The sequence below is a fragment of the Sebastes umbrosus genome, chromosome 13, assembly GCF_015220745.1.
Source record: "Sebastes umbrosus isolate fSebUmb1 chromosome 13, fSebUmb1.pri, whole genome shotgun sequence".
Taxonomy (NCBI): Eukaryota; Metazoa; Chordata; class Actinopteri; order Perciformes; family Sebastidae; genus Sebastes; species Sebastes umbrosus.
In genome coordinates this window covers 20,128,937-20,156,924 of record NC_051281.1, presented here as the reverse complement: position 1 = coordinate 20,156,924, position 27,988 = coordinate 20,128,937, and the positions used below count along the sequence as shown (strand labels likewise).

At 39.7% G+C, this 27,988-nt stretch overlaps 2 protein-coding genes across 3 annotated transcripts in view; one reads left to right on the top strand and one right to left on the bottom strand.

Annotated features, from left to right (window-relative positions):
• The first annotated feature begins 2 nt into the window (after window positions 1-2).
• Window positions 3-27,834, top strand: tmtops2b (teleost multiple tissue opsin 2b). Its single transcript, XM_037789793.1, has 4 exons — window positions 3-369; window positions 14,301-14,626; window positions 20,221-20,454; window positions 26,823-27,834. Exons 1-4 carry the CDS (start codon window positions 3-5, stop codon window positions 27,036-27,038), a joined length of 1,143 nt encoding a protein of 380 aa, XP_037645721.1. The 3' UTR covers window positions 27,039-27,834.
• st6gal2a (ST6 beta-galactosamide alpha-2,6-sialyltranferase 2a) overlaps window positions 20,475-27,988 on the bottom strand; it is a 55,461-nt gene continuing 47,947 nt past the window's right edge. For both annotated transcript variants that reach the window (XM_037789790.1, XM_037789792.1), the window contains exon 7: window positions 20,475-24,443. In XM_037789790.1, coding sequence (XP_037645718.1) covers window positions 24,196-24,443 — 248 coding nt within the window. In that variant the 3' untranslated portion in view covers window positions 20,475-24,195. The remainder of the gene's footprint in view (window positions 24,444-27,988) is intronic.

The window sequence follows — 27,988 nt, the reverse complement described above, 5'->3', positions numbered from 1 at the left end:
GAATGGACAGCAGGATGTTTTTTGGACAGGTCGGTCTGAATTCCAGCTTTAACCTGAGCGATGACCGGGAGCTGCTGGACATGTCGGCTGGCCGGGCGAAGCTGTCTCCGACGGGCTTCGTGGTGCTCTCCGTGATGCTGGGCTTCATCATGACTTTTGGTTTCCTGAACAACTTGGTCGTGCTGCTGCTGTTCTGCAAATTCAAGAAGCTGCGGACGCCGGTGAACATGCTGCTGCTGAACATCAGTGTCAGCGACATGCTGGTGTGTTTGTTCGGCACCACGCTCAGTTTCGCCTCCAGTGTTCGTGGGAAGTGGCTGCTGGGACGCAGCGGCTGCAGCTGGTACGGATTCATCAACTCCTGCTTTGGTAAGGGTCCTTACATCTCCTGATATCTACTGCACATGCCTGAGCAAAACACTGCTTCAACTGGTGTGTTTGAGAAACTAATTGTACGATACGATACAATATGATACGATACCATACGATACCATACCATACCATACCATACCATACCATACCATATGATACGATACGATACAATACAATATGATACGATACGATACAATATGATACGATACGATAAAATACCATACCATACCATACCATATGATACAATACGATACGATACGATACGATACGATACGATACAATGTGATACGATACGATACAATATTATACAATACGATGAAATACGATACGATACGATACAATATGATACGATACGATACCAAACCATACCATACCATACCATACCATACTATATGATACGATACGATACGATACAATATGATACGATACGATACCAAACCATACCATACCATACCATACCATACCATATGATACGATACGATACGATACCATATGATACGATACCATACGATACCATATGATACAACTTTATTGTCAGTTTGCACTGAAATTCATTTTGCATCCATAGGCAGCTCAGTTTGAGAAAAAGTACACATACAATAGACATACTGTTACCATAGACAGACAGACAGACAGACAAGTAAGACCCATCAGACAAAAAAACAAAACACATCACCAATTATTCATACATAACCCATTACAAAATTACCATCTGTCCTCTGGATTTACATGTCTTTAGCAGCACATTAATTATTATTTAGCAACAGTAGTTTATGTCAGAGAGAGTACTAAAAGTCACAAACACGTTTTTTTTCTGATATATAATTTAGAATTTATATGCGTAAAGATGGCTTTTGATGTGTGATTCTTAATATGTATCCTTAATATCTCCTGATAATCTACTGCACATGCCTGAGCAAAAACACTGCTTCAACTGGTGTGGTTGAGAAACTAATTGTGGTTTATGTCAGAGAGAGAGTACCATAGCCTACTAAAAGTCACAACCACATTTGTTTTTTTAAATATATAATTTAGAACTTATATGCGTAAAGATGGTAAATGGACTTGCATTTATATCCTCCTGAGACCCAGCCCATTGACATGTGTCCTCTGTAGTGGACATTTTGTCCACATGCATATATCCTCTTACTCTTTTGACTTACTCTATCAACCCCTGGTGCATTGTAAAGAGGATGTACTGGGCTTTCCACTGATATGGCATGTGTTTTTTTTTAATCAAGTTGAATGTATTCTTGGTTTAATATCACTCTATGGCCATAATCTGTTCATTTTTTTAGTCTTTTCACACTGAAATGGTCTTGTGGTCCACTAGAGTGGACATGCTGTAAAATAAAAAAAGTTCAAAAAGCCTATATTGTAAGATTTTCTTTTAACCCTAAAAAGGAAGGAAATCACACAAAACAAGTAATTGGAAGGCTGCTAAGGTGCCAACTTTGCCCATCAGGATCTAATCTAAATACTCATTCACACACTGATGGCTATGCCTTCAGGAGCAATTTTGAGGTTAAGTGTCTTGATTATCGTCATTATGGCCAGTTAGTTGCTTCCTGTTGCAGTACATTAGTGACTATGAGGACTTGTGGGGATTGGATGCGTTAATGTTTTCACTAGAGAATGGCAGTCCATCTCTCCATCATGTGTTTAATGTCTTTGCTGAGGCGATTCACACAAGTGTAAATGCTTATTTACGGAAATAATGTGATTTCTGATATCTTTTTTTTATTGGAAAGGTACAAATGGTAACAAGGACATTTGTGGTGTCAGAGCAGCACTCAAATTAATACATTAAAGGAATACTTCACCCTCAGAATGACCATTTGTAAATCAATTAGTCACCTTGTGCTGCCTTCAATTTGTGAAGAAAATGTTGTTTTTCTCGCATGCCTCCAGGGTGAACAAAGAAAATGGAGAAAATTCTTGATGAATTGAAATAAATGGAGGTCACAAAACTATATCAAAACATCCGTTTGCAAACTCCCATACAACTCGAGCAATATAATCCAAGTAATCCATTTAAAACCTTACTATTTAAAACACTTCCACATAAACAGTACTCACACAGATGAGGAGCGTGAGACAAGCATGAGACTGTTTATGCTTAAGTGTTCTAAATAGTAGAGAATATGTGTTTGGGAAGCGCTGAGCGTACGATTAGATAAATGAGACTTGGATTGCAGGATACTGAGTTTCATTCAAGGTAACACAGGGTGAGTAATTGATATACAAATGATCATTTTGGGTCTGAATTATTCCTTTAAAGATTCTATTAGTTTGAGTATGCACAACATAAACAAATACTCTTTATATGGACCCCTGAGATTTTTTCTTTCTTTAATTATGACCAATATTCACACTGAGCGGGACAGATGAACAGATGAAAATATAACTCGTCAGTGCTCTGGTGGACAAACTAGTGACACTGTTTCTGGATTACCTCAAACCTACAGGTAGTTTGGCATTTCTGTACTACACATTTGTGTTACTTAACAGCCAATATATACTCAGTTATATCTGTAATAATATCGGTCTAGCTTTGTATTCCAACATTTTCCAGCCAAATGCAAACAGGATTGTAGTCAGAGTAGTATATTCATGCACCACACTAGTTATGACTTCCTCTTTCAAAAGAAACAACATGAGAAGTTTTGCTTTACTGCAGTACCTGAGCATTCTGGGCCAGAGGTCCTATACCTTGTGTGAGTTAACCCCTTCGTGCATGAAGCGTCAAACAGCCACATTTTCATATTATCTCAAACACCTGACAGAAATGTTACTGTTGGTCACACAAAGAAAGAATTGCAGCCTCTACACAGTCAAGCCAGTGGTGTTTTTTGTTCAGTCTGTCCACCAGAAGGTGGTGTGATAATGTGAGAAATTGGATGCACTGAACTTCATGCTTACATCTCATAACCCTTCAATTATAAGATAAGAATAAATAACTAATTGATTCTTGCATGTGCTTCTTTGCTTCTATAGATGTTAATCTTATCTCCAATCCCATGAGTATTTAAAATGAGATATAGATCTCCTAGAATGTAGTTGTTATCTTAGATGTACGTCTTCATATCTAGAAGGTTTTACAGATGATCAGGATGCGCAATCTTGGATTAAGCTTTTGATGAAACCATTTCTTCATTTTGATGCTTTTTGGGATTGGCAATTACCACTCTTATTGTTGATACATTTGCCAAACGCAAAGGATAAAGCTCGGGAAATCCTTATTTTAACAAATCCCAGATAAACTTTCTTACTAACATGTATTGCCTGTAAGGCCAAAGGCTGATATAGTGTGTTCCTAGACCATTGTTGTCCAAAAACTATTTAACACTTAAACATTTGATCTGTTTTAAAAGATTTATGTTTCAAAAGAAACACATTAGCAGGGAAGTTGGCAAGAGAGAGGGGCTAGCAGATATTTGGTTGTGTCTTTTCATGGGATTTCTCAACAATAGGAAATATATAGAATGAAAGCCTTGTCCTCTGATACCCAATTGTAACCAAACCATTTGTACCAATGCATTTTCAAGCTTGATTTGTGCTGGCTTGGTCTTCAGTTGTATAACCGTTCTTTCTGTCTTTACATTCATTTGCGTAGTTTTGTATATAACCATTGTAACTACAAACTGTGACTGCTGGAAACCTTACAACCTTAACTTATTGTTAAAACGCACTTCATATTGTTTGAGTTCAGCATATAGAATCTGCACCGTTTTCATGCTTGTCAATTTATTCTTCCATTTCCTCCCTTTTTTATTATCATTTTCCCTGTTTTCTTCAGTCCTCACAAACAGTTTCCGCATATATCCAGTGTATGTTTTGTTAAGTTTTATTCACCTGCTGATTATGTCTCACTAATGAAAAAAGGAAGGGAATTTTGATTGTAATAAATTCCCATTTTATTTAAAACAAATCGAGCATGTTTCCTATATTGTGTGTTTCAAATCAGCAGGTGTTTATTGTGACTTTGTGTTCCTCTCTGGGCTGCTCTGGGCTCAGCGTGTTGCTGAATGCTGCAGAAACTGCTAATCTCTCTGAGCAGCCCAGTGATCCGGTCAGTTGCCAGACACCCTAATATGCTGGTTTCATGACGCCTGCAGGTATTGTTCTTGCAGGACATTGTTCTGAAATGCCGATGAGAATACGCTGCTGCACATTGACAAGACAATGATTTTATAAATACACTCTGTATACCTCTCTAATTAGTCTGCTTCTATCTATACAGTATATCTATCTATCTATCTATCTATCTATCTATCTAAGAATAAGAATCCATCTCTTATCATTTACATCAGACAAACACTAAAGCAGATAGAGGCGGATAGGAGTGCGGAAGAAAAAAAGTAAAATTTGACTTTTTATTTTGATATCAACTTTAATATCTTTATATCTTCTTTTGCTTATTTTCTACCGTTGTGAATAAACTGCATAAATTCACCAGCACATTCTAATCAATACCTTATCGTGTGCATCTGCACGTATATTACAGTGTGTGTAGTTTGTTGTGCATATTTTGTGCACCATGTAAACAATTCACTATGGTTTTTGATTCTCATAATACAAATAAATGATTTTCTTATTTCAAAATGCAAAATGTTACAGTTGAAAGGGATATTAGAAAACAAATAATGCCTCTGTATGTGTACTTTTATGCTTTTTTGACACATGATGGCTCAGGGTCAAACTGCTTTACAGTTTGTAATGCCCAAATGTTAATACACAAACAAAAAACATTCACAAGCAATCTTGTATCATCATTCACTATAAGCATTCCTATACTTGAGTGAAGCAAATGTGTTTATGTGTTCACCAGCATCCAGCACACTCGCATCGTCCAGAACATCTTGTTCTCCTGAGCAATGACGTTGGTAAAAGAACATTATCACATGTCCGTTGATGCATGGCTATGCTTTAACATGTGTGAAGGTGGCAGAGTGCTTTGGTAAACGGCAAACACCTATATTAATGCCTGACTTGAATTATTCATTTCAACTATAAATCTCCCTGCCACCATCCCCACCCTGTTGTCTTTCCTTCACATGAGAGAGCAGAGGGGCTGCTTCTATGCACCACTGCACAAACACAAACTCACACACCAGAGTGTGTGTAATATCATGATTGATCACCACTTGTTCTTGGACTGCCCAAAGCTAGTTTCAAGCAACGATCGAATAAAAAAAAATAAAAAAAATCTTGTAAAGGATGACATTCATAAGTGAAGACATAGAAAGCCCCCTCTGGGTCTTCTAAAGGTCTATTTACCTTTTGGTTTTCTGAAGAAAAATCAAAATGCCAGAAAACCAGCATGATGCAGGGTGACTCATAGGCTATCTGTGTTTATGCAATCGATTTATTACTGCAGCTTTACATATGTTTTCTGAGTGTTACCTTTGACACACACCTCTTTGAAAAGAAATGCATTCACCACCAAATAAGATCTAGTAAACTAGTAAAGTGCTTTCAAATGGGTTGTGTTTATCGTGTTCACGAGAAGAGTCCATATGAACGCCCCCGTCTTGTGGCATTCACAACGTAAGTGGAAAGGTTCTGAAAGTTCTCTAATTTCACCACTTTTCAGTCATTCTCAGCCGTGCTAATGCCACCACTTTTGTTCTGACTGAAATCTCAGAGTCTGAATCTCAACAATTATTGGATGGATTGCCATGAAATGGGGTACACACATTCGCGTTGCCATCAGAATCAATTCCAATAACTTTGGTGATCCCGCTGTGCCTATAAGTGCATCCCCGCAGAGCCTCTAGTATGGCTGCAAACTTGTTGTTAAAAGTAGAGTAGCATAGCTCACAAACTACAGCAAACTGTTCTGCTCAATCAAATCACAGCATTTTAGGAGTCATTTGCTAGTCTCTTGGGATTAGTTTGCCAACTGCACAAAATTACGTCATAACCTTGTGACCTTACTAGCAATGTAATTGCTTATAAGCAGTTATGGAATTTTAAGTAAGTAGAGTGCATAGGCGGCGCCAGGGAGGGGCTTGGGGGTGCTGTAGCTACCCCTAGGATAGCCATCGCACCCTCGCAGCACCTCCAAGAAATCTCTGTGGTTTATTTATAATTTTTAATTCCTTAGAATAGATTTTATTGAGTGTGGTTGTGAGAGTCAAAGTGTGCATGCAAATGAGTTTTTGATGGAGGATTTCCAGCAGGTCAAGGGGAGAGAAAAAGTCACAGGACGCATCAAAAATCCACAGTGCCTGGAGCACATTGGACAACGCCTAGGGGCTAGCTGTTCAAACTAAATAAAACTGTCATCGCAAACAAAGCATTATATATTTATATTTATTAATCAGAGCATTCACATTAATCACTCAAAATCAGCAGGGGGAGGCACGTAGAAACAGATGTTTACGCCTCTCTTTCTCTCTCGTTGAACATCACGGTCAGTCGCGACGCAAACACTATGCCATAGACCGTGTAACATACGGTCTATGGCAGAGGTTCTCAAACCTTTTTCAGTAACGTACCCCTTACAAGATATAGAATATACCGGGGACCCCCTCATGTATGACCCTTGGAATAATTTGACGTAGCCTATTTTTTACACTTCTATGTGAAAGAACAACACAACAGTAAGAGATGTATCAGAAAGATATTAGACATGTATTAAACATATTTGCAAATTCTAAGAGTTATAGATTTGTTAAGTTAGAATATAATTTAAGTAACTATTATACCGTAGATTTAAAAAATGTAATATTATTTGAGCTATGAAGCCTTTTGTAAAAAGAAAAGAAAAGAAAAATTGTATCAAGAGATTTAAATGAATGAATCTGAAAACTTTTCATGGACCCCTTGGCAGAGTGCCACAGACCCCTGGGGGTCCCTAGACCCCACTTTGAGAATCAATGGTCTATGGAACAGAATACTGTTGATTCATCCTCGAGACTTCAAAGAACTGGGGTTCTCTATTGTCATCCGGGTGGAAACAGGAGGGACTTTACACACGGTTCAGTTCCAGAAACAGACTAAGATAAAGAAAAGGAAATTATTTTTTTTAATTCGCCATAAATCAGGAGAAATACGGGAGAATTGTGACCCTGGGAGGAAAACAGGAGTCTTCCGGGAAATACGGGAGGGTTGGCAAGTATGTTCATTGATCAAGGTGTTGGTAACTGGCAGCATTAATTTGATCTCAGAATCTGAAGGCTTGGCAATTTGTCTGTTGCCTGCTGCTTGTGTGCAAGCCCTGTCTGTGGCATAACTGTGTGAAATTCTATATTTAGGTGTGTTTATGTAGGCAGGCTTGTGAACCTAGAATATCTTGCCTTAGTCGGGGGTGTTGAAGTAGAAACTGCGAGCTGTAGCTTAATGGGAAACCCTAAATATCAGAGCACCCACACTGAAAAGTCATGCAACCCCAAAGCATAAGCAAAAGAAAGTCTCGTACAAACATTTACGAGTCTGAAAAGTACTCTTAAACACCACAGTGCTTATTCTTTCTTTGCTTGTAGGGATTGTTGATCACAAGTATTACAAGTGTTGGTCCAGACATGACCTATGGTGGTCATTATTCCTGCAAAGTGTGCATTATGTTGAACATACGTATATTAGGGAAGGGAGTAGGACTGTTGTGCATTTTTAAGCAGCTGCAGATGGTCAGAAAGTTGAGGTCGGACCAACAAATAGATGAGTTGGTTTTCTCTAAATTAGTTGTCTGCTGGATTCACTTAGCCAGGGTGAGGATGACAGACCATCAATCATGTTTGGGTTTTTCATCAGAAGGTGATGCGGTTTATTGGCCCACCGCATCACCTCAATACCTCAATGGTGAATATGTCATGTTGCTGCAAATAACCAAGTCTAACCTTTGTCCAGCTGTTTACGGAGAGCTAATGATACATGAGAGTAGAAGCAAGATTTAATCAGTGGAAGTATACACGTTGTTTTTCATTTTAGTGTATCACAAAGACAGATGGTTTCATAATAAACAAACTAACTGTAGCAATATGTTTAGAATATCAATGAAGAGATTAGCCCACGACGAAGTGTTAACCTGATGGGGAACTGAAGGGTGGGTGCTACGCTTCCACGACGACGCTGCATCAGGACGGCTTTATCAGCTGTAACCGCCGTATGAGCGCGGTGCAAAGCAGCGGCCACGAGCTAGCCAGTGAGTCACAAGAGGCACTAAAATGCATGCGTGGCCGGCCCGGCTATGTCAACAAAGCACAGAGAAGCTCCGATTACAACACACACAGAGGGAGAGCGACTTCATTCTCTGCTCAGGTAGACATTACGCCTCTATATCTTTACATAGCAAATAGTTGTTTGCTGCTATATTATTGCTCTGGATATTGAATTTAGCACCTTTAAACTGTGAAATGTGTCAAAATATTTTCTTTTCCAATTACATGGTTAAGGACTGGATAAAAACCTTCATCTTGATTTTTTTCAAAGGTTAATAATATACAGTATAGTTAATAATATTCAGATGAATTCCATATTAATTAAATTGAGAAAAACTAATTAATGGTGCTACGGATGTAAAATCATTATTTTTAATGAGACGACAGGTGTTTCTTCAGTCTGGGATTGACCGTCCCATGAGGGAAACATTTCTTTTTCAGATTTCTTTCCCACTATGGTTTCTCTGTTTTCCTCCGATAACTTCAAATGTTTCCACGATACTGTGTTTTCTATGTTGCACCAAGACAAGCACTGTTCAGTTTTTTTCCACTTGAAGAATATACTGTGTATGTTATGAGTTCAAGCAACCCACAACACTCAGGATCCTTTCTTTAACTAATCAAGCAGAAAGAATCCACGACTATTATTCTCTTCCATTATGCAAACAATATGATGTGTGTCCTTGACTTTGACTCTTAAAACCAAACATTCAAAATAACAGTGCAGTCAGATAACATTGTCTTTCGGCTTTATATGTGAGCATTATCTGATCTGCCGCTCCTAGGCTTAAAGGGGTTTGGCTTTGTTCTTTATTTTTTATATTGTCCACAAATCCCCTGAAAAGACAGAAAGCAACAATGCATTAGTCTGACCTGTAATACTTTCCCAGCCTGTTTGTAGCCCCTGTGTGCCAGCTGAAGACACAAGTCATTAAAAATAGATCACAATTACATAATTTTAATTTCCCGAAACAGCTGGGCGCTGTAGTTTTAATTGAAACAAGAATAAGACCCAATCTGAGTAATAAAGTGGGCTTGACCACCTCAGACGAGCAATATAGGTTCAAATGTCATAAAAAATATGCAAAAATACCACAGAGCCTATTTTTTGTACACCTGTATGCCATCGCTAGAAACTACACAAATGATGTGTGCATATTGTTTTGCTTATTAATCAAGATTGAACAACAGACGCAACTTGCAATTTTTAGCTTGTAGCGGGCTCACTTTTATAACTAGAGTGAAGATACTGGTATCATATGAAACAAGAAAACCTAAGGAATCCATTGGTACCAACCATATTAACCAATACTAGCTTGTCGCGAAAGATGCTAAATAACACTATGAAGTTAAGCTAAATTTTGGCGAGGAAAAATTGGCATGGCCATTTTCAAAGGGGTCCCTTGACCTCTGACCACAAGATATGTGAATGTAAATGGGTTCTATGGGTACCCACGAGTCTCGCCTTTACAGATATGCCCGCTTTATGATAATCACATGCAGTTTGGGGCAAGTCATTGTCAACTCAGCACACTGACAGCTGTTGATGTCTGTTTGGCTTGAGTTTGCCATGTTATGATTTCAGCATATTTTTATGCTAAATGCAGTACCTGTGAGGGTTTCTGGAGAATAATTGTCATTGTTTTGTGTTGTTAATTGATTTCCAATAATAAATATATACATACATTTGCATAAAGCAAGCATATTTGCCCACTCCCATGTTGATAAGAGTATTACATACTTGACAAATCTCCCTTTAAGGTTGACTTTGAACAGATAAAAAATGTGTGAGTAATTTGCGATTATTCGTGATTAACTATGGACCATCATGCATTTAATCGTGATTAAATATTTTAATCGATTGACAGCCCTACTTACAACCCAAGTTTTACACTGTTGCTGTTTGCTGTGTCAAACTACTTCCACTTTTGATATGTAAGCATACTGTATAGACTGAGAGGGCAGACTTTGCGGAAGGACAGGGGAGAAGAAGGGATGTCAGATATGATTAGCCAGGTAAAAGTTCATCACAGTGGGTTACTCTCACTCCATGTCTGATTATCTGCATGCACGCACGCACACACACACCCTTATTACCCTTGTCAAATGAAAACAAATCCATCACAGATAGACAAACCGTCTTATTAGTGAGCTGCATGTAGAGCATGAACCACCAGGAACTACAAAGAGACATCTACCTTTTACTGAACTGTTCTCATTACACTTCTTATGTATTTTACAGTATGTTCTATGTGGTGAAGTTTACACGGTGAGGTGAAGCCTCTGCAAGGGGAGGATGAGTCAGCTGACTCGCCGCCTCTCCAGCACCCTTTGTTCACACACAATTAATTCTGGAACATTTCATTTTAAAGTGTAAAATGTAAGTGAAGTCAACGAGGTAGAACAGGAGGCGGTGATTAGATGTGTGGAATTTGAGTGCTCTCTGCATGACTTTCCCCCACATGCTAAACACATGCAGTCTAGCTGAACTGGCAACTCTAACATGCATATGTAGGTGTGATTGTCTATTTTGTGTTGGCCCTGATAGTCTGGTAATCTGCCCAACAATAAGCCTGTTTTCCTCCATTAAATATTGTACATTGTTCTCTAAAAATGTGTCTTTATGTAGGACACATCATTTCAAGCTGCAGGAATTTATGCCTTCCAACCTTGAATGCCAGATGGTAATGGCCTTAGAGAGTACTTTGAGCCATGCATGGGTATTATAATGAGATTACTTCATTTGTCCAATAGGATGCTGAGCTATAATGGCAATTGTTGGAATCATCATGACAAATGAAAAAGGTCAAGAGCTCCAGACAGTAAGATACAGCAACAGATGGGTCACAGGGTTGGATTTGAAAAGACTGGGTAGTGGCGTGCATTTCATGAAGCTGTAGTCCTCGATAAAATGTACCGAAGCCACTCTAAATAATCAATTTGAGCTTTTCTGACGGATTTGTAATGCACAACAAACACCACAGAATCATAAGACACATGCTGGTGCTAGGACCCTGCTCCATCACAATGTATGTGCACTGTGTGGAAACCAGTGGTATGCCGCAGAGCTGATTGCATCTGCAATCAGCCACAGATTAAGATAGAGTTGAGAAATTTCAGGCACACTCACGCACTTAAAACGTTGCCACACTGAAGGAAAACAGACTGAACATGTGACAAAAAAATACTGACAGGGACACTAATGGTGAATTAAATTAATATTTATATTTATAGGACAACAGCCATTGTTACACACAATACTTTGTTCCTCCTGAACATTATTTCAGGTGATTTTCAATGTTCCCTCTCCTGTCTGGAAGTTTGACTTCTTCATTGCAACATAAAGAAGGTGTTTAAAAATTACATTTACATTCACTAAAGTGAACTGCTACTAAATAGGTACAGCTATTTCTGTATTACTTCTGTCCTCACTAGGGCTCTCAATCGATTAAAATATTTAATTGCGATTAATTGCATGATTGTCCATAGTTAATCACGATTAATCGCAAATCAATCGCATATTTTTTAACTGTTCAAAATGTACCTTAAAGGGAGATTCATCAAGTATTTAATACTCTTGGTTTATGCAAATGTATGTTTATATTTATTATTGGAACAACACAAAACAATAATAAATAATGTCCAGAAACCCTCACAGGTACTGCATTTAACATAAAGAAATATGCAGAAAAAATCATAACATGGCAAACTGCAGCTCAACAGGCAACAACAGCTGTCAGTGTGTCAGTGTGCTGACTTGACTATGACTTGCCCCAAACTGCATGTGATTATCATAAAGTGGTTATGTCTGTAAAGGGGAGACTCGTGGGTACCCATAGAACCCATTTTCATTCACATATCTTGAGGTCAAAGGTCAAGAGACCCCTTTGAAAATGGCCATGCCAGTTTTTCCTTAGCCAAAATTTAGTGTAAGTTTGGAGCGTTATTTATTTAGTTCCCTCTAACTTTAAAACATAGCCCGCTACAACTTAAAAATGGCAAGTTGCGTTAATGCGTTATTATCACGTTAACTTTGACAACCCTAGTCCTCATTAATGCACAGTTGTTTAAGAGCTGGCTAGGTTTGATCAATGTACTGTAAACCATAGAGAAGAGATGATATTGAAATGATGAAAATTGATGCTGCAAGTCAGAAAGAGTTGCACAGAATAAGATACCTTAGAAAAAAGGCATTTCCTCATTTAGAGTCTGAGTTTGACCTCTTGACCTTAAGGAACATTTTGAGGTTGTCTTCTTCTGATTTCATCATTCGTTGCATAAATTATTTATAGGCTGCTTGTCTTGCCTTCCTGCTTTCAGGGGTTCAAAGTGAGTTCAGACGTACTGTAAGTACAAGATGACATATAAGTGATGTTTTCCAGAATACATGTAGTGTGAATGTGTATAAACAATGAAACAGAAGGAATTGCTGTATATTTTTGAACTACAACAAAATAAACCCATCTACTTATCACAGAATAGAAAGTTTGAAAAGAATGCAGTAAAGCAAATGTAAAAGCAGGAAAGTACATCTATTTGGCAATGATGAGCCAAATTAGATTAAGTACTCAGTGGTCAATATAATAAAGTGGAGTGGTAGTAAAGGCATTGGCTGGGGGGTGAGGTGGATGGATGGGCTGTTTGTTTAGTCACCTGGTATGATAATCCCATCATAAATCCTCACTGACTGCAGGTTTTACTTTAGGTCTGAACAGGCCAAGACACTTTGACTGATATTCACTGTCACAGATCTGTAACTGTGGACTTCAGTGAGTTGGAATGGGAAACAAAGAAACCCCAAACGAAGCTGAGGAACTTATGTACGGTCAAGAAAAGTATGAAAGCCAGGAACATTGTGGCAGACCATTTTCATTCTTGACTTACTTAGGTTGAGCCTTTACATGTAGGAATCTGGGGAGCACTTTTGAATGCCTTTAGGCAAATATGCAATTCAGTTTTTAAGTCTTTTATTCCAAGTGTAATCAGCATTTTAATTTTTAAAAACTGAGTCACAAGAGCTGCTTCAGTATGTTTAAAGTTTTGACTTAAAGGTGCAGTGTGTGAGATCTACAGTTCAAGACAACTCACAATTGAAATGTTTATAACAACAGCAGAACATACCGCCAAATTCGGGAGGGTGGGTTTGGTAGATGATATGGAGAATGAGGCATGTCACGTGTGTATGTAGCAGTGCAGCTCGACTTGACTGCCTGAACTAGCTCGCAAGCGTAGCTCCATTTTTTCTGATGTTTTTAATATTTTGTAGTGCTCTGTTTCTACCAGCGGTGTGGCTCCAAGGACAGCAGTTGGTCCACAGTTCAGACTTTCTATCTCAAAAACTATCGGATGGATTGCCATGACATTGTTGTACAGACATTCATGTTCTCCAGAGGATGACCCCTAATGACTTTGGTGATCCCCTGACTTTTTGTCTAGTGCCACCAGCAGGTCGAAGTTTTTATTTATACAGTGATATACTGTATATACTGAATGGATTGGCACATAATTTTGTAACTACATTCATTGTCCCCAAAGGATGAATCCTACTTTACTTTGGAGATCCCTAGACTTGGTTCTAGCGCCACCATGACGTTCACATTTGTGAATATCTCAACAACTATCGGATGCATTGTTGTGAAATTTGGTACCCACATTCATGTTCCCCACAGGATGACAACAAGATCTGCTGTAGAATATCTAAGGTATTGTCTTGATGACTAATAGCTGCCTACTTTCACTCCTCCACCTCTCTGTCTTTCTCAGGTATTGTGTCGCTGATCTCTCTGGTGATCCTCTCCTACGACCGCTACAGCACTCTGACTGTATACAACAAGCGTGGGCCAGATTATCGCAAGCCCCTGCTGGCTGTTGGGGGCTCTTGGCTGTACTCCTTGTTGTGGACAGTGCCCCCTCTGCTGGGATGGAGCAGCTATGGCATAGAGGGGGCAGGAACCAGCTGCTCTGTGTCCTGGACGGTTCAGACGGCCCAGTCGCACGCTTACATCATCTGCCTCTTTACTTTCTGCCTGGGTCTACCCATCCTGGTGATGATCTACTGCTATAGCAGGCTGTTATGGGCAGTCAAACAGGTAGAGAGACATCAAAGTGTTTGTGAATGTTTATGCTATTTTCCTATCATTGCTAAAATCCAGTAAAATCTACATATTGAGTAGATGTTGGCTTGAAAGAAGCTAAACATTGTTTGCTTTTTCACAAAGAACAAAAGGTGGTTAGCTTGATTTCATGTCATTTACAACTGACTTCAATGGTCTTTAAGGTGAAAAAAGTTTCAAAACATCCATAGAAACCTTTCAAACCAAAGTCATACACAAAATGCATGCTCTATCAGGAGCCCCATAAAAAGGGCAGGGCTTCACCCTTTAACAGAGCTCTATGAGTCCATGTTTCTATGGTTGCAGAGTACAGGCAAAGAAGAGGCATTTCGAGCAATGGTTTCTGGCCCTCTAAGGGACCAGGACATATCCTGAAAAGAGCAAAAGCTCTCTGTCCTCTACCGGGACCACAGGAATAGCTCCTTTCAGGACAAGCTCCTGTTTTTGCCAAAGGGAGCGTCACTCCCTCCTGGGATGGAATGTGTGTCTCTTGCACCACAGTAAACGAAGGTGATATATCTCAAAATAGAGGCAGATACCCGAGGCATACAGTAGAGTTTGTTCCATGCTTTCAGTTGAACTACATAGCTGACTGCATAACACACCAGATTAATTCATGTCATAGCCTCAAAGGAAAACCACAAGCCAAAACGTGTCGGTCTGACAATAAAGTCGTTCTTTATACTGCAAGTGTTGCTGGAGTTATGACCTCTTCAGAATTTGACCTTCTCCATGCACCTTGCAAGTAGGTGAAGATGTGGCAGAAATCCCTACACTGCCTCTACAGCAATAAATATCTTTCAAATACATGAAATGAAAGTAGTAGCATGCATTAGTTCAGGCTGTTCTCATACACTGTTCATAGCTGTACCTACGAAAAGTAATACACTGTAATTCATATGTCATATATTCATAATCATCTGTATGTTATCCATGTAATCGCGAACCAGGAAATATAAAGAGCGTCAAACGCCGCGTAGAGAGGAGGTCGAGGTGGATGGTTGGGTAAAAAAACACTGGACTTCACCCAGGAGAACGTTGTTCGTACCCCGTGTGAAACCAGAAGTCAATGTTGATTTCTTTGTCATGAAACTTCCGTACTTAAGTTACTCCACTTCTGGCCGATTCGACTGTTATCAGGCCATTAAATAGGCATTATCAGTCGCTGTGAGCACCATAGATGTGGGTCATTAGAGGCCTACTACACCTACTATGTTGTAAAAGTGAAAAAAGCAACATGTTCTAACATGTTGTAAAACTGAATGAAACGTTTTGAACACAAACAAAAAGGCTTCTTTAGGTTTAGGCAATAAAACCACAACTTCTTTAGGTTTAGGAAAAAAAAAACAGTTAGGTTCACACTGTCTATCCTACGGTGCCGGACTTCCTCTTCTGCTCCTGTCATAATTACTACAGTCGCTAGAGGTCGCTGTCGTGTTCTTTTATACTTTCTTTCTACCATGTACCATGAGAACAGATGATAAAAACCTACTAGTGGGTGTAGTAGGCCCCTATTTACCCACATCTATGGGGCTTATAGTGACTGATAACGCCTATTTAATAGCCCAACAACAGTCTAATCGTCTTTTCCTAAACCTAACTAAGTAGTTTTTGTCACGGAACGTCCGTACTTAAGTCATACCACTTCTGGTATTATTTTAACCCAAACCACAATCTTTTCCTAAACCTAACTAAGTAGTTTTTTTGCCTAAACCTAACCAAGTTTTCCTGTGAAGACGGGAGTTTATTTTGAAAAGACTGGAGCAAAAATTGACACGTGCGTTGCATGTTGCTGGACATTCGTAGGAAAACGCACGAAAAATGAGGAATATCTTTTCGTAAGATATCATACGAACCGTTGTATGAGGATATGTTGATTAGCTACATCCCCACAAAATAACACGGGGACAGCCCTGAACACAACAAACTGATTTTTAACGTAACAAAGTAAGAGGACCCAGCTCCAATGACGTAAGATATTATACATTATATTTTCATTAGTCACTGTCATGTATTTTGGGTTTCTATTAGAACATGTTTACATGCTTTAATGTTCAAAACACATACTTTCTGTCTGAATATACCTGTATTCACCCTCTCTGAAACGTTCCGTTTTAGCACCTGTTTCTTTAAGACCCCCTCCTGAAAAACCCCACATAAAACTGACTGGGTCGTCTTATTTCACAGTTTGTGGGTTGGTAGGCACTCCAGATACCTACATTTATGTGCACGAGCACTGAAAAAGTGAGTTTTTCATCACACGTCCCCTTTAAGTATCTATAGCAATGACTGGTGCATTGGATTTTGGGGAGAGACTTTACTTGCTTTAAGTAAATTAAATTCTTTGCACTCAGAGATTTAGATTTCTATTCTTAAGAGCAGAGGGGGTCAGGGCTGGGGATTATCACAGCATTACGCCTCAGAAAGATCAGCTGTATTGAGGCTTGTGAAACAACCTGTTGACTTAGAAAATTGTTTATTTTTCTTATGACGTCAAGAAGCAGCCCTATCTGAGCAGCTGTCCATTCAAACTAAACAGACCTAATCACAAATCAAACAAGATGGAGAGTAGTTTCTTTATATAAGATTTTAAAAATATCAGGAGTATGTGAAAGTCCCTATAACATAACCAGGACCAGATGATCACTGCGATAAAGAACATGCACAACCACCATATCTAATACGATGATGCGTTCCCTACGAGTTATATACTGTACATTCCTGTGGGAATATAACAAGTATTATAGGGATTTATTTCTGACGGTGAGATCCAGTCTGGCCTTGTCTGCTACAGCTGGCCCTCTGTTTATTGTGTTTTTATAATATAGGCCTACCTGTCCTAGTAAAGAGATTTAGATCTTTGTGAAAGGATACAGTATGTTCACATTATTACAAGTCTGTCTTAAAGTAATACTCACATGCCACATGTACACCGACAGCATTGTTTCCCTTGTCCATACTAGCCACAAAGATCCCTTCCTTTGAGCAATATGTAAGTAATGATAATCCTCAATGTGCTCTAAAGTTCAGCCAAAGCTGTTTCTAAGGTTTCTTTCTTTCTCACTGTTTTCAGCACATGCATGTCAAAGAATTAATAGCATATACTGTATATCCCTACAGTTTGATTTGGCTGAAAAGGCTTTGCTCTTTGAGGGAGTTCTCGAAGAAATCCGAGCAGCAACGACGATTCTGCTGTGAGATCAAATCCCCCCTTAGCAAATACATACATGAATAATAGATCTTAAAGTCAACAATAGCTCAAGCTCATACAGTATAGAAGAGTGGAGATGCAGCAGCAAACAGCTTAAGCATATGCTTTTGCTGTTTGTCGTATTTATCGGCTCCAGCTCCGATCACTAGTGATGGAAACATGACACCCGGGTAGACGTGCTAATTTTCAGCGCGATGCTATGTGACGTGCGTTGAAGTGAATATATAATAAGTAATATCAACAGGGATCTGGACAATTATTATAATTTATTTGCGTACAAAACATACAATTAAAATGCTCTCCTCAAAGCCACCAAACTCCAGTCAGACAACAGCAATTTTACCTCGCTGAAAGTCGAAACAAACTTCATTCAAACTCAACAGAAACAAAATAAAAATCATCAAAACTATCTTTGTCAGCCTTATCCACTGTCCCAACAATCACCAACTCTGGTTTGGGCGAAATAAATCCATAATTCACAGAGTTAGATGTGAAAAGATACAGCTGTTATATGCGCTCCTCAAGGCTACCAGACTCCATTCACAGAAACAGTCATTTTACCTTGCCGAATAATTGTAAAACGCATTTCATTCAAACTCGTCAGAAACAAAATAAAACTCATCAAAACCATCTTTGTTAGTCTTTCCACTGTTCCAACAATCACCAACTCTGCTTTGAGAGTTTAGAAAGGGAGACTGAATGAGTAACAGATACAAAAAGAAAAAGTTTTCACTGTTTACTAACCTTGTTTTCCAACGTGTTCATGACCCTGAATGTTACACACCAGAAAAAATAAGGCATACTAGTCTACTGGCAATGGGAAAGGAGTCTATCGTCATATACACTCACATTTTTGTGGAGAGGGGAGAAATTCAACTTCCTTTTTAAATTGGAGTAAATTGGACCTCTCTTACATGAGTAACTATCTCGTGCTATTTAAGTAATCACATCCATGAGCGGCGCGGAGCTCCAGCTGGCACTAGCCCAGTAAAGTCCCCAGTGGTCGTTAAAACTGAGGATCATTTGCATTAAGTGTGTGGGAATCTCAAATTCAGTGAGCTGCTTTTAGAGTATTTGAGTGTGTCATTTAGTGAACTGAACTCGTTTTCATTCATCCACGAGAATAAAGATCTAAGAACAAAGAAAAGCCATCCGTGTGTGAAGAGATCCAAAGAGCGGTGCGAGTGAGTGACTTTAAATAGATTAGGATTAGGACACAGCTAGATGAATCCTCTTAAAAACATATATCAAGAGACAAGTAATGAAAGTAGATTTGGTGAATTTGTTCACTGATGAGTAAGTGGTAGAGGAGATATTTTTTAAACTGTGATCTCTGCCTTTTATTGCACACCCAGGGGGTCTTGGGGCTTCAAAAGCTCTAGGTTCAATGCGTGTAAATTGGCTTTGGTAATTTGATTAATTGCACATATGTGCAGAGGCAGTAGAAATGCTTCCAACATCGCATTTAGCACCTTTAATAACATATTTTCAAATTTCTCTGTATTTTGTCTCTGGAATTAGTGACGTAGCTTGTGCAATAAGGGAATCTTGGATGTCAGAACATCCCTGAGTGCACAAACGGGGAGTTTACAAGATTTAAAACAGCAGTGGGTAAAATTGGAGCAAATATGATAAAAAAAAAAGGTTATTTTTATAAAACGGTCACTATATCCTGAGTGCATGAGACAGGTAATCTGGGAAAAAAAACGTCTTGTAGTGTACTGTTTAGCTGTAAAATGAGAAAGTTTGTGACCCGGCAGCCATGTTGAGATCAGTTGAGGAAATACCAAGCACCACCCAGCAGCTGGAGCAAACTTTTCTCATTTTACAGCTAAACAGTACACTACAAGATGTTTCTAAACATTTGAGGCGAGAAATAGGCATTACAGTAACAGAATATTGATTCATATTTAATCAGCGCTGCGTAGTTTGACCGTTTGATCGGAGTTCGAGAGTGATTGACAGCTGCCTCCGTTGAATGAACAGCCAATAGGAACGCTCTCTCTCTCTCTGAAATGACCTGTGATTGGCCAAAGTCTCCCTTCACGGGCTAGATTATTTAAAGCCTGAAAACAGAGCCATGAGGTGCAAAAATCTAGTATTCTCTCAGAACACTTGAATTACAATATGCCGAAAGGTTATTATGGATTTTTTGCCTATTGATGCCAAAAACATTCTGCCTACCCTCGCTTTAAGACTCTGCAAATTGATTTTTACACAGTAGTAAAATTAAAGGAGATCACCAACTGCCAAGAAAGTGGGAAATGAATAGAAGCGGTCCCGCTTTGACAAAAAGTATTTTAAGTGAAGGGAGCACTTCAAGAGCTTGATTGTTTTGCTCTCTAACTGTCATCCACAGGTGGGTAAGATCCGAAAAACTGCAGCCCGGAGGAGAGAGTACCACATACTGTTCATGGTTCTGACCACAGCGGCCTGCTACATGTTGTGCTGGATGCCGTACGGCATCGTGGCCATGATGGCGACATTCGGCCCGCCCAACATAATTAGCCCCGTGGCCAGCGTGGTGCCCTCGCTACTGGCCAAGAGCAGCACTGTCATCAACCCTCTCATCTACATACTCATGAACAAACAGGTGAGTCAGCAACAGGACAATTATGACATGTACAACGACTTTATTTACATAGTAAAAAAAGACAAATTACAACAGCTGAAATCATACAAATGGTCTATTTAAATATCAATTCAAGTGTAGGAAGAGAATTCACTGACAAATCAAAAGTAAAGTCAAGAAGAACACCCTAAGGCTGCTGGGAGTGAAACAGGACCTTCACTCTTAATATTTGCAGTCACGGATGCTTCTTTTTCCTCTTCCTCTTTTTAGGAGCACTGCAGGAAGCTGCAGGAGGGAAATGTACAAAAAAAACTTCAATGTTGAGCAATCCTTTAGAGGCAGTGTGGTGCAGAAATTCCCACATTACTGAGTAAAAACATGACATGAAACATAGGCCTCGAGAGAAAAGAGCGGAGAAAAGAGGCTGAGAGGGCAAAACGTAATGCAAATATGTTTTCTTATCTCACCACTCGCATGTTTCAGCACAATGTCCTGGATTTAATCCTGGTAAATAAAATTGTTGTCTTGAATAGGATTAAGAATTCAATTTAATTCCACTTTAACTACAAAGAGAATCAATAGCACCTTAGGCATCCTGCTATCGGTCCTCATACCACCCTGCTAAGACACAATTAAAAATGGAATTTGGCACAATATTAGGATGCAAACATGAAGTTGCCAGAATGCATTGCACTGAATCGAGTGCTCCCAGGGAACTACTAATAGCTGCACCGCAGCTGGATGTGATTTCCCGGTCCACAAGCATGCACTAAAATCTTCAAAACACCACTCAAGAAAAAAATAAAATAAAAATCTTATAGCGTAATCGCCTCTCACAACATTAATGACAATGGTGTCTACTTGCAGCACGGTACAGCACAGACAGTTTAAGACTCGTAGCCCTGATCCTGATTTGCATGCTCTGTGCATTGGAAAGTAATCAAAGTTATTAGAAATATACATGTACAATATGTTCAGGGGTTTTTGCACCTTCAGTGTGTTACAATCACGAGCAATAAAACATTTGATTTATCTCAACAGAGAAACATAAAAACCTACAGGAGAGCTGAGAACCTGCACGATTCAAAATAAAAGATAAATCTCCTTAAGCTTGTGTTTGTGAAACCTCTGTGACAGTACAGTCCTCTAACAGCTTCTGACTTTACCGGGTTCCAAGAATCCTCTAACAACATGCCAAACAATCCACCTGAAACTGGAGCTGGGTATCAAACCTCAATACCTTTTTTCAAACTCTGAGCAAAATGCGTCCATAGCTGTCGAGTAGGGCTGGGCGATATGACCATAATACTGTCAACAGATGTTTTCTATACAATTTCTATTGAGGCCGCTGCAAATCAATGAGGAAAACTGCTTTATGGCCATATCAGATTTACACAATTTTGCATCAATGTGATGAAATACCTTCGTCATTGTCGTATGTAATTCACTGAATTAGTCATTCATATCTGGTTCTTTTATCCATATACATACACTCAGCTTCCAGTTTGGGTCTACCTATCTAAAAGTAATCTAACAGCGCTGCAATAAATCCTATAGTCTTGATTCAAGTCATTTTAGAGGCTGTAGTTTGTGGTGCTGTTGAGTTGTACTGCATTATAGTAATATATCGGAGATGTGTTTTCTAATATTTTGTCCACTCCCATTTATTTTAATGAATTTATATTTATTTATTTAGTTTTAGCAAAATGTACCTAATAAACTGGCAACTCAGTGTAGATTCTCAACAGAATTTCCAGAAAATGTACTTTATCACGATATACAGTATATCAATGTTGCAATATAAAATACCATTATAGAGGTTTTTATCTGCATCGCCCACCCGGACTGTCATGCATCGAAATTATTTCCTTTGATCAGGTGTTGCCGCAGTTACAAAAAGAGGTTGTACTTTCACAGTACTTGTTTGTAGTACACATTTTGGATGATACCCAGCCCTACTCAACAACAAGTAACGTTAAGCCTCAGAATCATCTACATACTACTACTACAAACTAGAGCCATCTAATTCAACATACATCAGACTATTCAAACAAACATCTCTGAGACACGTTTTCACATCTTATATCGAACCACAACCAATGGCACAAGAACATTTCGTAGAATAGCACACTTAGCAATAGGAAATCTCTGTTATAGGCAAGATTTGTCTGACTGTCTGCACTCAGCAGCAAAAATCACAACCAATCCTCCTCTCCACGCCGAGCTAATACCTCTAGAGCTTCCTCGCAGATGTGACAGACTGACTGTAAACATAAAAAATCGTCCTAGCTGGAGACGAAGCAAATCTGCTGATATTACCGGTTCAAATTCCTCTTTTATAATCGTCTCCACTGTGAGCTGCAGACAGGTACAGACCAATATTAGAGGATACAGGAAATATGAGATAATAGTTGTAGGAAATGAGCATCGTGCTGTTACATGACAACGAAATAACCCTGCACATACGCAGACCATACTGTACTGCAGAGCTGAGCTCCAGGGAGGGTTTGGCCATCACACGCAGTGGTTACATTCAATAAAGAGTGAACTGACCGTCAAAAACAGGGGGCTGGTGATTGCTGAGGCAGAGCCGAGTAACCCTTGCTCCATACCTCTCACAGGCAATTAAACTCTGTGTTACTGCAGTCCTGCCGCAGTATGTACTGCGTGTACCTGAACAATCACAAGGCAACCCGAGGAGAGTGTTCAGTCGACCACCAGGCACAAGGTCACGGCTGTTCTGAGCACCGGTTTGTTCTGAAGATCCATTTTGGCCCCATTTACATTGATTTAATCACGCCGTCAGTAAAAAGAAAAAATTACTATAAGTAGGATGAATAAAAAAAAAAGGACAACCAGCGCCTCCCTTCCTGCGGGCTATTAACTGGGACGACTCTGAACGAGGAATCATCCAAAAAATGTGTGAACGAGGAGCGACAGACTGGTGGTAATGAGCTGGCTAGTTGGCATGCACAGGCGAGTAAATTAGTATGAAGCTTAACGACATCAGTAGTGTGAAATAAACTCATTGTGACAACATGAACTTGAAGATATCAGGGGAATATCGAACAGGAACACCTGCTGTAGAGCGATGAGTAACGTACAGTAACGTGACTGCTGCGACAGCTCGACTTTGTATGTGTGGAGACACCGAAACTGTCTTTTACACTGTTCTTCTGCATGTGTTGCTGCTCTGTAAGTGCGAATGTGTGTATATTATGTTGCATTAATGACATTCAGCGTGGATGACTTCTTTGCTTATTCACAACCCTTTGGACCAGTAAAAAAAGGGAAAAAATAAATCACAAATATCCACCGTTAGAAACAGTGGCATTTCCTTTGAGCGGAGAACCACTCGTACTATTGAAAAACACAGTTTACACCATTGAAACACACCCAGTTATTGAAAATTCACTTGTCTATCTAAAAACACGGATCTGTTGCTACCCTAGTCAGCTCCACAGCTAACGTGGCTCAGCTAAAGCAGAGAGAAAAAACGTCTTTTTCAGCTCCATCTCGGAGACTCTTCCTGCCAGTCTCTGGTGTAGTAAACCATCTTAATGAAGACAAGTTTCAGAGGCCTTCATGTTGATCCCTCTCTGGAGGGCTATGGCTTATCTTCTTCATGGGTCTAATTTGAAACTTGTAAGCTCCAGCCTCCTTGTCTCCAGTGGCATTATTGCACCTCTCCCTTAGTCAGCCAGAAAAAGGCCGGAGTGTGTGTGTGTGTATGATTGGGCCCAGAGGCTCAGGTTTAATATCTCAGATGTCACAGTTGACGGTGCTGAAGCCCGGAAGAGTGACCCGTCCCTTCCTGCGGAGGTCACTCTCGGGGCCCGTGTTGATCCGCTGGATCAGGCTCTTCTCATACAGGAGGGGATGGTAGGCACCCAGTGTACAGGCAGCATCATAATAACGCTCATGGTAGTGGCACAGGTCCGTCTGCCTCATGGAGGGAATGTACTCGTACACGTGCACCTGCTCGCACAGCGCCATCATCAGGAGGATGCCTGCAATGGCAAAAGAGAGAGAGAGAGAAGTTCAGGCATTCGTATTGAAAAATATTTCCTGACTTCCTTTAAAACCTGTTGATACTCACAACTGAAAATCAGTTTAGGGGGAAAAAAAGCAAATCAATTTTTTCTTTGAAAGACAAATTATAGGCTGCAATCTGTTACCGGTCTCTAAATTGCATCTTTTTCTTATCTTTTTTTTTATCTTAGTTTAGCAGAGAGCAGTTTTCTTTTTCAGGATCTCTCTGTTCACAGTTATATACATTCACACCTGAAAGCTGCCCAGTGCAAACACAGTCTGGTCTGCTGGCCACTGAGCAGCTCTACTGAAACAGTTGGATGTTAACACGGTAGTTTCACATTTTAGAAAATACACGTATTCGCTTTCTTGCTGAGAGTTAGATGAGAAGATCGATACCATTCTCATACAGCACCTGCCCGTTCAATATGAAGCTACAGCCAGCAGCTGGTTAGCGTAGCTTAGCATAAAGACTACAAGCAGGGGGAAACTGCTAGCCTGGTTCTGTCCAAAGATCTAAAGCTCACTAAATAACATGTTGTAACATGTCTATCAAGAAAATCTCTAAAGCAGCTGTCAATCACTGCTCACAAAGCTCGTAAACTCCGATCAAACTGTGAAACTGGGCAGCGCTGATCAAATGTGAAGTAACTGGCATGCCTATTTCTTGCCACAAATGTTTCCAGAATCATATTTTACTTTTTGGCTGTAAAATATTTGAGAAAGCTTGCTCCAGCCAGTGAGCGGTGCTTGGTTTGGGCTCGACTGTTTTCAATATGGCCGGCCGGGTCGGGTCACAAACTGTGACATTTTACAGCGGAACAGTACATTACAAGATGTTTCCGGGCGCTGTTTTTTCTCCTCAGCTCGCCATGATCTCAAACTCCTACCTTCAGTTTCAACCCCTGCACTGGCCTTTCAAATATTTCAATATTTAATTTGCTTTCAACTTACTGTATATGTACATACTGTACCTTACGAGTCCTCATATAGCCATATATATATGCACCCATACTAAAATTAATATCTGATTAGGGAACGTAATAGTCTTCCTCAGCATCTGCTGCACACGCTCCTTTGGGAAAAGCACTCATTCATCATAAAATTTCCACTGGATCTGCATAGTGTCAAGAGCCGAGGACTGCAGTTATGTGTGATTATACGTGTAAAATTGAGCATGCACGCTCAGCAAAACCCTCCATTAGATACAAATAAAAATAGAACTGAATACATAATATATGAAGACGGTGAGTTTGCCTGCCTCAGCATGCTCTGCATGGTATCTTTCATTCACTGTGACATGCTGCCAACACGGAGAGCAGTCATCTACCACGTATGTATTCTGTTACCCCTTTGTTGTTTTTCATTCCAACTTGCTTTGAACATTGCTGCTGATTCCTGTATCATTTTCTCTCGGATGATTGTTATTCTGCTCGCAACTCTCCCCCTTTTTCCCATTGTTGCTCTCCAGCATGATCACAATCAGAAACCATAACCACAGCCAAATTGCTCCTACAGAATAATCATGTTGTGCACATTGCTATAGCTTTTTCTTTATAGCGTGTTTGTAAGCCAGTTGGCCCTGTATTGTTTTCTTACCCAGAAGTTTGACCCTCTAAGTTGTCCAATCTAGACCTAGTTTTCTCATAATTATTCCACATACGGATCAATTGTAAATAAAATCTTATCAGCCGCAATGTGCATTAGACCAGTAAATCTCTTTAGCCTTTACAAAGCAGCCCTACAAAACCAATGAAAACATGTTTCTCAAGTTAAATGACATTCAAATTCTTCACTTCTAAGTAAATTTCACTTTTACATAATTGGACCATTTTAATTTCTATTTGATTTACACTGCATTACACAATTCCGGATGCATCAGAATCAAAACTATAGTGCTAAAGTAATGGCCATTGCGAAACATAATCTGAATTTACTTGTCAACACCAGCCTTGAGTTGTCCAAATTCCTTTATTCTGACACAAAAGAATGATGACAAAAGAAAGAAACAAAAGACGGCACCATGGCGGCACCATGACTCAGTCCCACGCAATATTCAGCAAACGGAGCAAACACTTCAGACCGCAGCTTTCAGATCTTTCCAACTACTGTGTTATATGAAGGTCACACTAATGAGACCACCCACTCCACCAGTGCAACAAGACCATTTTCACTACCTGTTGACATGAAAGTGCACTAAGGCATAATTTCTGCCTAATTAAACTCTGAACAACCTGTACCTCGAGTCTTTCCGAGAGCATGAAACAAAGGTCAACCCATCTCCGATGACTCCAAGATCTCTGCGTTTGAGCTGGTGTCCCGTGTTCACATTATCTGTCTTTCCATCTCTTTCTCAGTTCTACAGGTGTTTCCTGATTCTGTTTCACTGCAATCACTGGTCAGCGGAGAACGGCAACACCTCGATGCCCTCCAAGACCACGGTAATCCAGCTGAACCGCAGAGTCTACAGCAACACGGTGGCCTGCACAGCCCAGATCTCCACTGACGCTCTCAACCAGTGTGGCAGCACCTCGGTCACCAAGCACACAAACCCCCCCGAGGTCACAACCTGAGCCTGAATATTCTCAACATGACCAGACAGAAAAATCCGTCATGATGAAGCAGCAATGACTCAGCTTGATAGCCACACTTTCGACGTGAAATGCCGCGGTGCACCTATTTTGAATGTTATCAGCCAATTAATTGGGTGTTATCAGTGGTTATCACTACCATTCTAATGCTTCAGATGGGACAACCTGCACCACCCACATGTGAAAGTGAAAGTTCACATTGTGAATTTAAACAAAACTTTGGGTTAAGGAAAATATTGTAGTTTGGGTTAAAATAAATATAATAATATAAATGAATTTTTGCTTAACAAAATTACGGTAAAATAAGTCAAAGGTGATTTTCACACAGGACACGACGGCCTTTGTCAGTCATTATAGTACGTCCACCACCTTTGCTCCCGTCCATAGACTGTATAGTTGACTCAGTCACCGTGACATCACCCATTGGTTTGTGGATTGCCATTTTGAAGCCTTGAGTTTGGCATTTCTGTCATCGCCATCTTGGTTTTTTGCAACCAGAAGTAACACGAGTGTGGAGCTTAGTACAACCTAAGCCGAATAAGACATTTTTAGGTGACCAAAAAGGTTATAATTAACTTTGATGAACCGAAAACACACTGCGAAAAGGTTACATTTTTAAGACGAAAATGCGGACAATTCCCAGACCAAATAACGCAGTGGTAGCGACCAATATGTGGTGTCAATCACAAGGTACCCACGCCCTAAAGCATGTCTATTTGACTCTAAATGGGACCATAATTTACTAAATAATCATCAGGCTGTATTGAAGAAGAATTGAAACTAGCGATCGAGACCATAAACTCATGTTTACAATGTTTACTGAGGTAATATATCAAGTGAGAAGTAGGCTCATTTTCTCATAGACTTCTATACAATCAGACTTCTTTTTGCAACCAGAGGAGTCGCCGCCTGCTGGCTATTAGAAAGAATGC

Coding starts and splice junctions, on each gene's coding strand:
- tmtops2b (XM_037789793.1), top strand. CDS start 3: ATGGACAGCAGGATGTTTTTTGGACAGGTCGGTCTGAATTCCAGCTTT. Junction 14,627..20,220: donor TGTTATGGGCAGTCAAACAG/GTAGAGAGACAT, acceptor TGTCATCCACAG/GTGGGTAAGATCCGAAAAAC. Junction 20,455..26,822: donor ACATACTCATGAACAAACAG/GTGAGTCAGCAA, acceptor TCTCTTTCTCAG/TTCTACAGGTGTTTCCTGAT.